Source organism: Lissotriton helveticus, chromosome 1_1 (assembly GCF_964261635.1).
Source record: "Lissotriton helveticus chromosome 1_1, aLisHel1.1, whole genome shotgun sequence".
Taxonomy (NCBI): domain Eukaryota; kingdom Metazoa; phylum Chordata; class Amphibia; order Caudata; family Salamandridae; genus Lissotriton; species Lissotriton helveticus.
In genome coordinates, this window is record NC_136057.1 from 1,347,545,844 (window position 1) to 1,347,559,407 (window position 13,564).

The following is a 13,564-nucleotide window of genomic DNA, read 5'->3' on the forward strand; positions in this document are numbered from 1 at the left end:
TACATTTGTAGTAACATCATGCATTTTTAAGGTAGTAAACATTTTACGCAACGCAGGGCCGCAAGCAAAGTTGCTGCGCTGCGTGAAACTGAAAAATGCTTGCACATCTACAAATATATTGTGCATTTCTGCTGCCTCCTAGCGCTGCCTTTACCTTCCTGTATGGGTTCATTGGCCCTATTTTTATATTTGTCTGGTAGATGCTGCATTATGGACTCCAGCTCATCATAATGTGCCCTGTCATATCTTGCCAACAATGCTTGGGTATTGGCAATGCGCCAAATATTAGCTGCCTGTGGCGCTGTTCGTTTACCAGAGGCGTCAAGGAGCTAAGAATCTTTATCTGGTGGCGAGGCCTCACCTGATGTTTGTGAATTAGCACGTTTACGTGCATTAGACACTACTAAATAATCTAGTGGCGCTGGACCTTTGATGTAAACAGGGTCTGTAGGGGCAGCTTTATATTTTTTGTCAATGCGAAGGTTGAGGACCCGAGCCCTAACAGGATCTTTAAAAACCTCTGTTGTGTGCTTAATGGCGCCTTTAAGCATTGGCAAAATGGCAGTAGACCTTTGTGTGTTATCAAAAGTGTCTAAAAGAAAATCTTCCTCCACAGCATCAGTGTGCATGTCAACCCCATGGTACTGGGCAGCTCTTTGGACTAGTAGGTTAAAACCTATAGTGTCCGCTGGTGGGGAAGGCCTGGAAGGGTATACATCATCTTGTAAGGCACATAAGGGGTGTTATAATCATCCCAAGGATTAGGTGACTGAGGGGGACTATTGGTCCCTGCTGGCAGGGCCGGCCTTAGGCATGTGCAAGCTGTGCACCTGCACAGGGCCAACAAACCCCAGGGGCCACCACGCCAATATATATCCTTAATATATTAATCCTCTGAGGATGGATACATATTTGCGTGGTGGCCCCTGACAGGGATTTGGCACCCTCCGGCTCTGTTCCACTTCTAAACACCCTGACCCCCTCCCCTCTTTACTGGCCTGCGCGCTCCGCCTTCCGGACCCCCTCTTCCGGGCCCCCTACCTACGCTCCCTGCCCAGGGCCACCATGAGCCTAGAGCCGCCCCTGCTGCTGGGTCATGTGCACCCCCACCTGTGTCATCAGAGTCTGCATCCACATCATCATCATCTGGATTAGTGGATGATGTAGGAGAATGATGTGGTGGAGGAGGTGTAGGAAGATGAACAGGACGGGGAGGTGGTGGAGAAAGGACCCTTAATGAAGAGGTTGCATTGCCTCTCTTCTTTGGAGGAGGAGGAGGTGCTGGCACTTCTAGTGGTCTCTTCTTGGAACTAAGAGCTAGTTGGCCAGTCTTAGGGTCTTTAAGAAGAGTTTTTTGGTGAGGATCTGGTGTAAAAAGTTCTTCTGTATAGGGCAGATCCTTTGGCGTCGAAGTTTTTGGTTCCAGAGGTTTTTTCGGCACAGAGTCTGTAGATGGTCTAGAGTCTTTGGGTTTAGAATTGTGGCCTTTTGAAATGTCCTTTACCGGAACATGTATTTTCGGTTCCGGGTATTTCTTCGGCTCCAAAGCGTGTGAGTCGAGGCCTTTGGGTGGTTTTTTACTCGGCTCGGAGTGAGGTTTCGGCATGGAAGAGCCGCTGCCAGTCTTCGGCGCCAAGTGCTTAGGTGTTGAAGCAACAGTCGGCGTGGTTGAGGAAGATGGCTTCTTCTTTGGTGTTGGTATCGGATCGGCACCGGGAATAGGCTGGCTCGAGGCCGAGCCGCCTGAAGGCGGGGGAAGCAAGTCTCTCGGTGTGCACCCGGGCCCGAAGGTGAGGGTGTGACCGAAGCCTTTTTTGAGGGTGTCTAGGAAGGGTTGGGTTTCGACAGTCTTACTTGCGACCCGTTGAGCTGGAGTGATGTCCTCGACGTCTGAGTCTTCGGCATCAGAAGAGCTGGAGCTTTCTTCGGCGTGCTGGTGTTCTGGCAAGTCGACGCCCTCTCCAAAGATGTCGTCTGGGATCGAATCTGGCGAGCGAGCCATTGTTCTTCGAGCTCGTCGGTCCCGAATAGTCTTCTTGGAGCAGAAAAAGAGGCACAAGCGAAACAGTCTTTGGCCTCGTGCTCCGGTGAGAGGCAAAGGGTGCACACCTCATGTAGATCAGTGTGGGGAAACTTCGTCCCACATTGAGGACACTTTTTGAATGGTGTCCTTTCCATGAGCCAGAAGATGAGGCCTAAGTAGGCCCGAAGGCTTTCGTCGACGACCGGAATCGAAGACTTCGAAGTTGTTGAAGAATCGTGCCGATGTGGATCGCGATCGAGACAATACCGTTGAACCAGGTGAGGATTGCGCGTCGAAGGAGATTCGGTTCCAAACCGGAGCGCAGGAAACACATCCGAGCCCGATGGCAGAAAAAAACAATCTGAGGATAGAGCCGATGCCCATGCGCAATGTGGTCCAAAGGAGGAGTCACCTATCTCGTGACTTCCAAAGAACTTTTCAGGACAACAACAAACAGCAAACATCCGGGCCCAACACTAGGTGGCGATCTATGCACAGTGTGTAATCTGCAGCTCATATGCCTCGGACAGACTTTTTGAAGAAAAAAAAGTGTTCACATCCAGACCAACTTGATGGTAGGAGTATGCACATAATGTGTCTACAGCCACAAATGCCTCGAATAGTTTGTTTCCGAAGTTAAAATATTCACTTTGCTAACTCCTACGCTCATTGGTAGAGAAGACTCCTGTGTTGGCACAAGCTGCTGGCGGTTATCCGGAACACGAAAAGCGTCCCCTATAAAAATCACCACCTAATCTCGTAGTCAGGATGATATCCAGATATCTACACCTTACCGTGAATGCCTCCGCAAGCGCACTGGCACCATCGTTCTCCAGGCGGTTCCGGCCAGCAATGAAAACACGTAGGGGAAGGGGTTTGCCAACAGCATCTGATTTCTTATGGCATTCGGTTAGGGCTGCAGCCAAAATCTGAGAAAGAAGCAAAAGAGAAACACACATGATGTTTCAGGAGTATTCTACAAAGGCACCACACAAATTCAGAACTTGGTTTGCAATAGTGCACGATATGTAGGGTACTAAGCTAGAATCAAAGTCACTTACTTGGATCAATGAGTCTTCAGTACTTATTTTCTATAGGATCACAAATGTGTTCAAACATTCCCTCACTGTCGGGAAGCACTTACCTAGTTACAGGGAAAACAATCCAGCATAGAAGGATTGTGTGCTTGGGATGCTATTAATAATCTAATGCCAAGGAAGTGAAGTTGTTATAAGGAAAAAAAGTTACTTGCTAGTAACAGAGTCCCTACACTTCTGATACTTTTCAATGATACACATGCTTTAATTATTCCCTGTCGTCAGACTGGGAACCCCGACTAACTGTTGATAGAGCAGTGTACATCTACACTCAATAACACGGACATGAGCTTAACATTTACATCCTAGCAATAATGATTACACAAATGATTTTAACTCCAGCCATAAGCATGCACCCTTAGCTGAGGGGGGGGTAGTAGGGTGGTCGCATGTGAATTCAGTTAAGATGCCACTGCTGGAGAACCGATGTTAAAACCAACTTTTTTAATGCTCCAGAATGTTATCTTTCATTTGATTCACATGCTTGAATTAAGATTACAATAGTAGTAGTATAAGTAAGAGAGGAAGGCAGGAATGAAGTTTACCTTGTGTCAAAAGTTTCAGAGCATAACTTGTCTCACTGCTGTTTTTGTGCTTTAAGGCACATCAATACAGTAGTAATTAGCAAAAGCTTACGTTGTGCTACACGTTACTGCTTTACAAATGCCTAAGCGAAATCCCAGCAAAAACGTCAGTGGTTGTCGCCACAGTCCTTGCAGAATACGCACTGACCATCCTTGTCAAGGGTCTTTTCATTGACAAATGAGCTGTTGTGATGTAATCAGTAAACCATCTTGACAAGTTCTGATTTGTAATTAGTACTACTGCCTGTTATGCTGGCTGGCACGCATGGCATCAACGAAGAACCATCACTTCTGTTTGCCCTGAGCAAATTTCGTTATGATGCTCCAGATGCGGTTCAGGGCCTTTATTTCTGTTACGACTGTTCACCTGAAGATGGCCTGTCTCACTTCCGTTTGCCATATGGGGTCCAGAGGAGAGCTGTTCTTTTGACAGTCTTGTTCCCTTCTGATGTTGTGCCCTAGCCATCTCCATCTTCTTCATAAAACAATGGTATCCATGCTCTCTTGCTTGCATCTGGTGAGTAGTTCCTGGAAAGAGATGTTTCACTGTTAGAAAATGTGCAAAAGATTCTTCTCAGGTTACTGGCGTTAATGGCTGACAGTTTGGCAATGTCGCTTTTCGACATCCACCAGCACTCTGATCAATACAAGAGGGCGGACAGAACACAGCTCTGGTAAAGCAGCAGCTTGGTGTTAGTGCTGTACGGAGATGATCTTCACACACTGGTTAGCACCTTGAAGCAATTCCTGGCTTTTTTCAGTCTACTCTTGATATCACCATCTGCCATTCCATCATGTCCGATAGTACTGCCTTTGTAGATGACCTCTTCAGTCATGGCTAGGTCTGCTCCATCCACCTTTACTTGTGAAGTTTTGGGATGTTGCGAGGAATGACTTCTGCTTTCTTCGTTTTTTCCCTTCAGGCACAGTTGCTGTGAATAGATGTTAGGGTGAGATGCCTTCTCCTACATACACTGATGTGTGCGAGAGAGCAAAGCACGATCATCTGCATAGCCCAGGTCCTTCAGTGTAGAGAAGAAGGTCCATCTGATGTCCTGGCTTTTGAAAATTTTTTACCTTTACTCACTAGACCAAAAGCTACAAACAGTGGATCTACATTTCAAAATTATTTGTTCCAGTTCAAGGAAATTTAAAATATCTCCCTACATCTAACTAATGCTTGGATTTTCAGCCGCTGTGATTGGATTTGGAAAGAAAGTTGGTCATGTAATATTTTGCTTCATGAGAAAAGCAGATGAAACTTTGGAAATAAATTCTGGGTTGGTAACCAAAATAACGACATTCCATGAAAAATGGTTCTTTTTACGTTAAAGTGGCTGAAGCTCGCGTATCCTTCTTGAAGGTGTGATGCCTAGAAGGAATGCTGTCTTCCAGGACAAACGTTTCATCAATGTCTTGTGAATAGGCTCAGACGGTGGCTGCATTAAAGCCTTCAGTACGGAGCTTAACTCCCATTCCGGAGCCAATTTATTTACCGGTGGAAATAAGCTGTACAGCGTACAAGATGGAATTTAATATCTGAACTGTTTTTTCATGTATTCTTTAACAATTCTTGCACAGTACAAGTCTGGTTATTTCAAATTGTCAAAAATATAAATATTGATACTAGTTTAACTTTGCTCTACCCTAAATCAAGATGGTGCAAGCCTTCTTCCTGTGCGGAGCCCAAGGCCCACCTTTAGGGTATACCCAGCATGAGACAACACTGGAAAACCAGTTCTGCAACAGGTTTTCCCCCTTTAAGGAGACGTCCACCTGTATGAATACAGAAAGGAGCGGGCAGGTGAAGGTGTAATCGCCATTTGCTTCTCGGAGCCAGTAACCTCTTTGAAACGGGGCCATCTGTGGCCACCGCCCAGTAGACATCCTGCTGAAGGAGAGCAAATTTACTGCCATTAGTAAATTCTCTTCATTCCCTGTTCTTGGGAGTGCTTCATTCTTCCTCGCAGGACTCTGGTGACAACTACTACAGACAGTCAGGAAAGGCTACCACAGGTTTGGGCAATAAAGTGATTACTTTCTAAAGTCACAGTTCAATTAAAAGTTATCTTAAATGTGATCTCCGGTAGGAGTCTGATTTAATTTGACATTTAATCTAATACCTAGGAGTATTCTCTTTGGTGGCCCCAAAAGGAAGTCTGCACTTAGCACAGTGGCTACTAAACCAATGTCAGACAATAGAACCACCAGCCTTGTTACAGTGAAAACTGCAATTTTGTGTTTCCACTGTCAGGGTATGTGAAACACACCCTTCTTTTAATATTAAGCACTCTGCCTGGTGGACTAACAAGGCCTTCCCTAGGGTGGCTTACTAATAATAAAAAGCAAGGTTTATTTTGCCATGTCGAGTTGGCAGGTTTAAAGCAGCCTGACTAGGCTGCATTGGAAAGACTAAAATAATGTTTGCATCTCGTCACATCAGTGGTGGCACAATTAAGTGCTGCAGTCCACTAGTGACATTTAACTTACTAGCCCCGTGTACCTCTTAAAACATATACTAGGGACTTCTAAGTAAGTTAAATGAGTCAATCGTACATGTACTTTGGGGGTCAGAGCACATATCTAAACAGCAGGATCCAGCGCACCCTAAAGTCGAAAGACCAGCAGCATCAGTGCAAAAACCCTTGCCTTAACACATAAGCTAACTGCCTACCCTGACTTGTGGCTGCCGTTTATCTCCCTGCTCTCTACAGAATTCTAAGAATTGACTTGTACTAATTATTGTGCGCTTGCTTGAGATTGACGGAGCTAGGGGAAGAGACTAGAGTGCATATAATGATGAGCTAGCTGCAGAAGGGTAGACTTGCGCTTAGGTATTTATTGTTGGAGTGAGTACGTGGGAGGGAGAAGAGTGAGCGTAGCAAGGGGCATTGTATAGTTTGTACTTGTTTTCTCCTTGCCTTAATGGACACCGAAGAGGGAGTACTACAATAAGTATGTTTGTATCATATGTTCTAAAATATTATTAAAAACAGATTTGAACGATAAAAAGGTACTCTTTTAAGATCCACCACAGAAGTGGTTTCTTCATTTGTGGAGTTATTTGGATGATATCATCTCAATCTCCGCAGATTCTTACCACTACTCATTTAATTGTTCCTGTATGATTTACATACAACAACAAGGAATCAGCTGGATGCATAATGACATTGTTCCTAGCATAGCCTCTATACCGAGATATAAAGACTGCTCCCAAAGGTGTGTAAATGCTTGCTCCAAGAAATATTAAATATTTGCTTGGAAAAATGTTTGATTTTTTTCTTGCTGATGGCGAGCCCCAAGTTCAATAACACTGTGTTCATCAATTGTATCATATACTTAGATACTTGCAGATTTTATGCTCTTATCAACCCCACGAATGGGTAAACCAGACAACCTCTATTTCTTACAAATTCTGCGACTGGAGCCATGCGTTTTGTAAAGCGATGAGGCGCTGACTTCAGCCTAAATAGAAGTGCCTTGAACGGTTAATGGCGACCAGCGATCATGAACCAAAAGTATCCTCTGCGCTTTGCTTGAATTGGGGATGTTGAAGCAGGCGCTGTTTAGTTCTGTAGATGTTATGGTTTTGTCTTTCTTTTGGAATGTCAAACATTTCCGCAATATGATAATGCAACAACTTTGTTTTTTTAGGACATTTGTTGAGATTCAATATATCCAACAGTGGTCGCTACTCTCCCGATTTCTTTACATGAGAAAATCTTGAGTAGAACCCTATGCTCCTGCCATTTACTAGAACCTCCTCTATGGCTCCTTTCTTTAACATTTCAGTAGCTCCTCTTCTAATTCTTTTAAGTGCTCGTGTTTTCTTTCTTTTGTGGACAGGACAGTGGTTAGTCCAGAAAAAGTAGTGTACAACTGTGCTTTACAAGGTCTAGTACCCATTTACCTTTTATCTTTTGCCAGTAACCCAGAAAGTATTTTTACCCTGCCTCCCACTGGCATTTGAATTACAGGGCAAGGCCTCTTTAAAAAGTCAGACTCTACCTCCTTCTACATCAGACTTGGAAGACTGATTCCCTCATTGGCGTTGACTTCACTTGTTAGATAGATCCTGCTGTTGTCGTTACCTCAACTGTGGCCCATTCGTCCCTGTTGTTCAATACAGTCTCGGCATTAATCCCATCTTCATCAGTTATGTCATCAGTGATGTCACTGACCATGTCATGAGTGATGTAATATGTGACGTCATCAGCAGTGGGCATTGCGGGCGCGCGAGTTATAGTTAGCTGAACTAACTATAACGGGGGAATTTCAAAGGTTTTTGTATGAGTGAAATGTCCAGCTAACTATAACATGTGTGAAACCTATGTTTTTTTCAAAAAAAAAAATATATATATATATATATATATATATATATATATATATATATATATATATATATATATATATTGGAATTACCTAATAAGTTGATGTAATTGGTATTGGTTTCTCCTTTAAGAAAATGTTAGTTTCTATTTTTGAATGTGTGTGTCAAAGGTTATTTTACGCTGATAGGAGGTCTGCCACTTTGTCACAAGGATGTTGTCATCAGTGATGTCATTTGAGATGTCATCAGTGATGTCATGAGTGATGTCACTGACCATGTCATGAGTGATGTAATATGTGACGTCATCAGCAGTGCATTGCACGCGCAAGTTATAGTGAGTCCAACTAACTATAACGTGGGAATTTCAATGGTTTTATGCGGGTAAATTTTCCACCTAACTATAACTGGTGTGAAACCTATGGTTTTTTCAGTGAATATATATATGTATATAGAATCTACTGCGCTGCTGAGTTTGCAGGAATAAACCCTTTTGCCAAAAACTTTGGGACTCGTTGGTCTTTGTTTAAACAGCTGGGAGGAATTTGAACTGACATATATATATATATATATATATATATATATATTCATCACGGTCAGGAAGCACAATTGAGAAAGGCCACAGGTAGCTTAAGTAACAGTCCTTTTATTGTCCATTCGAAATCTTGCAAGCAGTCCCACACAGTACACCCGGCTTCTAAAATAAAGTGCTCTGCCAGACGCGTTTCTGGAAATACCTTCCTTTCATCAGTGGCACGAACTGTGAAGTGAGCCTCACGTTGCTGTTTCAATTAAGAACACCTGCTCATGTAGGAGTGGCATTCGCAATGCCTCATGGTGTTCGTAGTTTTTTCCCAGTGGATGTGTGGCTCACTCACCCAAATACAAAAAAATTGTTCAGCCCCAGTGGGTAGAAGCGCAGTGTTCAATGCCAGGACTGCCCTGCTTTACAGTTTTCAAATGCGGACTTTTGCAGGCTCCAGTCCTGAATTGCAGCCTGCAAACTGCTTCCTTCTGGCGTTCTCAGACTCGAACATCAAGCCTGAGCAGACCCGCTTAGGCACGGTGAGCCTTCCTCGTTAGGCGTGCAAGCCCCAAAAATTCATCACGGTCAGGAAGCACAATTGAGAAAGGCCACAGGTAGCTTAAGTAACAGTCCTTTTATTGTCCATTCGAAATCTTGCAAGCAGTCCCACACAGTACACCCGGCTTCTAAAATAAAGTGCTCTGCCAGACGCGTTTCTGGAAATACCTTCCTTTCATCAGTGGCACGAACTGTGAAGTGAGCCTCACGTTGCTGTTTCAATTAAGAACACCTGCTCATGTAGGAGTGGCATTCGCAATGCCTCATGGTGTTCGTAGTTTTTTCCCAGTGGATGTGTGGCTCACTCACCCAAATACAAAAAAATTGTTCAGCCCCAGTGGGTAGAAGCGCAGTGTTCAATGCCAGGACTGCCCTGCTTTACAGTTTTCAAATGCGGACTTTTGCAGGCTCCAGTCCTGAATTGCAGCCTGCAAACTGCTTCCTTCTGGCGTTCTCAGACTCGAACATCAAGCCTGAGCAGACCCGCTTAGGCACGGTGAGCCTTCCTCGTTAGGCGTGCAAGCCCCAAAAATTCATCACGGTCAGGAAGCACAATTGAGAAAGGCCACAGGTAGCTTAAGTAACAGTCCTTTTATTGTCCATTCGAAATCTTGCAAGCAGTCCCACACAGTACACCCGGCTTCTAAAATAAAGTGCTCTGCCAGACGCGTTTCTGGAAATACCTTCCTTTCATCAGTGGCACGAACTGTGAAGTGAGCCTCACGTTGCTGTTTCAATTAAGAACACCTGCTCATGTAGGAGTGGCATTCGCAATGCCTCATGGTGTTCGTAGTTTTTTCCCAGTGGATGTGTGGCTCACTCACCCAAATACAAAAAAATTGTTCAGCCCCAGTGGGTAGAAGCGCAGTGTTCAATGCCAGGACTGCCCTGCTTTACAGTTTTCAAATGCGGACTTTTGCAGGCTCCAGTCCTGAATTGCAGCCTGCAAACTGCTTCCTTCTGGCGTTCTCAGACTCGAACATCAAGCCTGAGCAGACCCGCTTAGGCACGGTGAGCCTTCCTCGTTAGGCGTGCAAGCCCCAAAAATTCATCACGGTCAGGAAGCACAATTGAGAAAGGCCACAGGTAGCTTAAGTAACAGTCCTTTTATTGTCCATTCGAAATCTTGCAAGCAGTCCCACACAGTACACCCGGCTTCTAAAATAAAGTGCTCTGCCAGACGCGTTTCTGGAAATACCTTCCTTTCATCAGTGGCACGAACTGTGAAGTGAGCCTCACGTTGCTGTTTCAATTAAGAACACCTGCTCATGTAGGAGTGGCATTCGCAATGCCTCATGGTGTTCGTAGTTTTTTCCCAGTGGATGTGTGGCTCACTCACCCAAATACAAAAAAATTGTTCAGCCCCAGTGGGTAGAAGCGCAGTGTTCAATGCCAGGACTGCCCTGCTTTACAGTTTTCAAATGCGGACTTTTGCAGGCTCCAGTCCTGAATTGCAGCCTGCAAACTGCTTCCTTCTGGCGTTCTCAGACTCGAACATCAAGCCTGAGCAGACCCGCTTAGGCACGGTGAGCCTTCCTCGTTAGGCGTGCAAGCCCCAAAAATTCATCACGGTCAGGAAGCACAATTTAAACGCGTCTGGCAGAGCACTTTATTTTAGAAGCCGGGTGTACTGTGTGGGACTGCTTGCAAGATTTCGAATGGACAATAAAAGGACTGTTACTTAAGCTACCTGTGGCCTTTCTCAATTGTGCTTCCTGACCGTGATGAACTTTTGGGGCTTGCACGCCTAACGAGGAAGGCTCACCGTGCCTAAGCGGGTCTGCTCAGGCTTGATGTTCGAGTCTGAGAACGCCAGAAGGAAGCAGTTTGCAGGCTGCAATTCAGGACTGGAGCCTGCAAAAGTCCGCATTTGAAAACTGTAAAGCAGGGCAGTCCTGGCATTGAACACTGCGCTTCTACCCACTGGGGCTGAACAATTTTTTTGTATTTGGGTGAGTGAGCCACACATCCACTGGGAAAAAACTACGAACACCATGAGGCATTGCGAATGCCACTCCTACATGAGCAGGTGTTCTTAATTGAAACAGCAACGTGAGGCTCACTTCACAGTTCGTGCCACTGATGAAAGGAAGGTATTTCCAGAAACGCGTCTGGCAGAGCACTTTATTTTAGAAGCCGGGTGTACTGTGTGGGACTGCTTGCAAGATTTCGAATGGACAATAAAAGGACTGTTACTTAAGCTACCTGTGGCCTTTCTCAATTGTGCTTCCTGACCGTGATGAATATATCTATATATATATATATATATATATATATATATATATATATATATATATATATATATATATATATATATATATATATATATATATATATATATATATATATATATATATATATATATATATATATATATATATATATATATATATATATATATATATATATATATATATATATATATTCCAAGCTCTCTTCCCTGGCAAAATGACGGGTCACTCGCGAGTGGGTGCAGTCTGCGGCGGCGGGGCCCCGCAATCACATCACGCTCAATTTCCTCCAAAATTGTTTAGAAAATCAGCACTCGTAGACAAAACGGTAATGCCTTTCCTGAGTTTATTTTACAGTGTCAACAGACGCGTTTCAGCTACAAGCCTTCGTCAGTGTTGTTTACGCGCGCCTGGCAGCCAAACATTTTAAAGGGGTGTCATGTGACCATATCTACAATAGACAAGGGACTGAAGCTGAACAGCTAGGGGTCGCGCCATATTGGAAAGTGCAATGCTTTAATAGCGTGTGTGCACTTCCCTATTTCCCTTGTCTATTGTAGATATGGTCACATGACACCCCTTTAAAATGTTTGGCTGCCAGGCGCGCGTAAACAACACTGATGAAGGCTTGTAGCTGAAACGCGTCTGTTGACACTGTAAAATAAACTCAGGAAAGGCATTACCGTTTTGTCTACGAGTGCTGATTTTCTAAACAATTTTGGAGGAAATTGAGCGTGATGATATATATATATATATATATATATATATCTCTATACTACTATTATAAAGAGAGAACAGAAACCTTTTGGCAAGGTAAACTCTGGAGCCACAGCGCCAATCCACACACCCAATACATTGTTGTAATCCTCAGGGTGTGTAGATGGACATAGGCTGCATAAAATAAAATAAAACGTAAATTAAAAAATTAAACTTTAAAAACAAAGTAGTCCCCTAAAAGTAGCGCCGGCCGCGACGTAACGCTGGCCGCGACCTAGCGATGTCCGCAACGTGCGTGATGACGACAGGCGGGGAGGAGCGGTGACCAGCAGCGAGGAGTGGCGGTGAAGTCCGGAGCGCGGGGAAGAGCGGCGGCTCAGGTAAGGCAAAGGCAAGGCGAGAGGCGGAAGGTGGGAGGGAGGCAGGAGGCGGTCTGGGCAATATCGGGGCAGGAGTGCACCCAAGCCTGAAATGTTGACCCCAGCCCCCTTCTGCCCCGGGCAACGCTGCTGCAATCCGGAAATGCTGCCCCCAGCCCCCTTCTGCCCCAGGCAACGCTGGGGCGGGCTGCTAGTATATATATATATATATATATATATATATATATATATATATATATATATATATATATATATATATATATATATATATATATAACATTTCTATGGCAAAATGAACCCCCTCATTTTGTTCCTTTTCAAATTAAATGTATTAAGTGTTTGCCACTTTATTCCAGTCAAGATGACTTCAGATGTGCCATACTTTTGTCATAAGTAAGACTGTTAGCGTTCTAGTTGTTCTTTAGAACACTCTGGGACACTCTGACAGTGGGCTATAGTTGGGCTACATAGTTCAGAGCCCAATGTAGCCCAATATATATTTTTTCAAAGTTAATTTTCGTAAAAACCACTGGAGCATATATCTTGAGACATAGCAAAGGCACATCGGAGTACCAGTCCCTACAATTTTGCCAAGTTTGTTGGAAATCCATTCAGCCGTTCGGGCTAAAAGTGAGTCCAACCGCCCTATGGAAATTAACATGGGGAAAACACGTTTTGGGACCCCCCTTTTATCTCGGCCCCCGCTTGACGGATCCCCCTGAAAGTTTCAGGGAAGGAGCGGAGCGCAGCGAGGCAAAGTTAAGGAAAATTACAGGCAGATCCTTCATTCGGCGCCAAAGTTATTCCCAATAGAATGTTGCGGATTTCCTATGGAAAACGATCCTAACTATAACTACCTACTGGCGACTGCCAATAGGTATATATATATATATATATATATATATATATATATATATATATATATACACATATATTTTTTATATATATATATATATATATATATATATATATATATATATATATATATATACATATATATATATACACATATATTTTTTTGGGGGGATTGACTCGCTGAAAGGAAATGGCATACGATGAAGGCAGTCGCTGAAACGCATTATGCCCTATTTCTCTAATAAAAGTCATCTTGAAGCCCCGCT

At 43.9% G+C, this 13,564-nt stretch overlaps 1 protein-coding gene across 1 annotated transcript in view; it reads right to left on the minus strand.

Moving 5' to 3' along the window:
• Positions 1 to 13,564, minus strand: part of RANGAP1 (Ran GTPase activating protein 1) — a 430,024-nt gene that overhangs the window by 285,221 nt on the left and 131,239 nt on the right. The window contains exon 6 of the mRNA XM_078683025.1: positions 2,818 to 2,952. Coding sequence (XP_078539151.1) covers positions 2,818 to 2,952 — 135 coding nt within the window. The remainder of the gene's footprint in view (positions 1 to 2,817; positions 2,953 to 13,564) is intronic.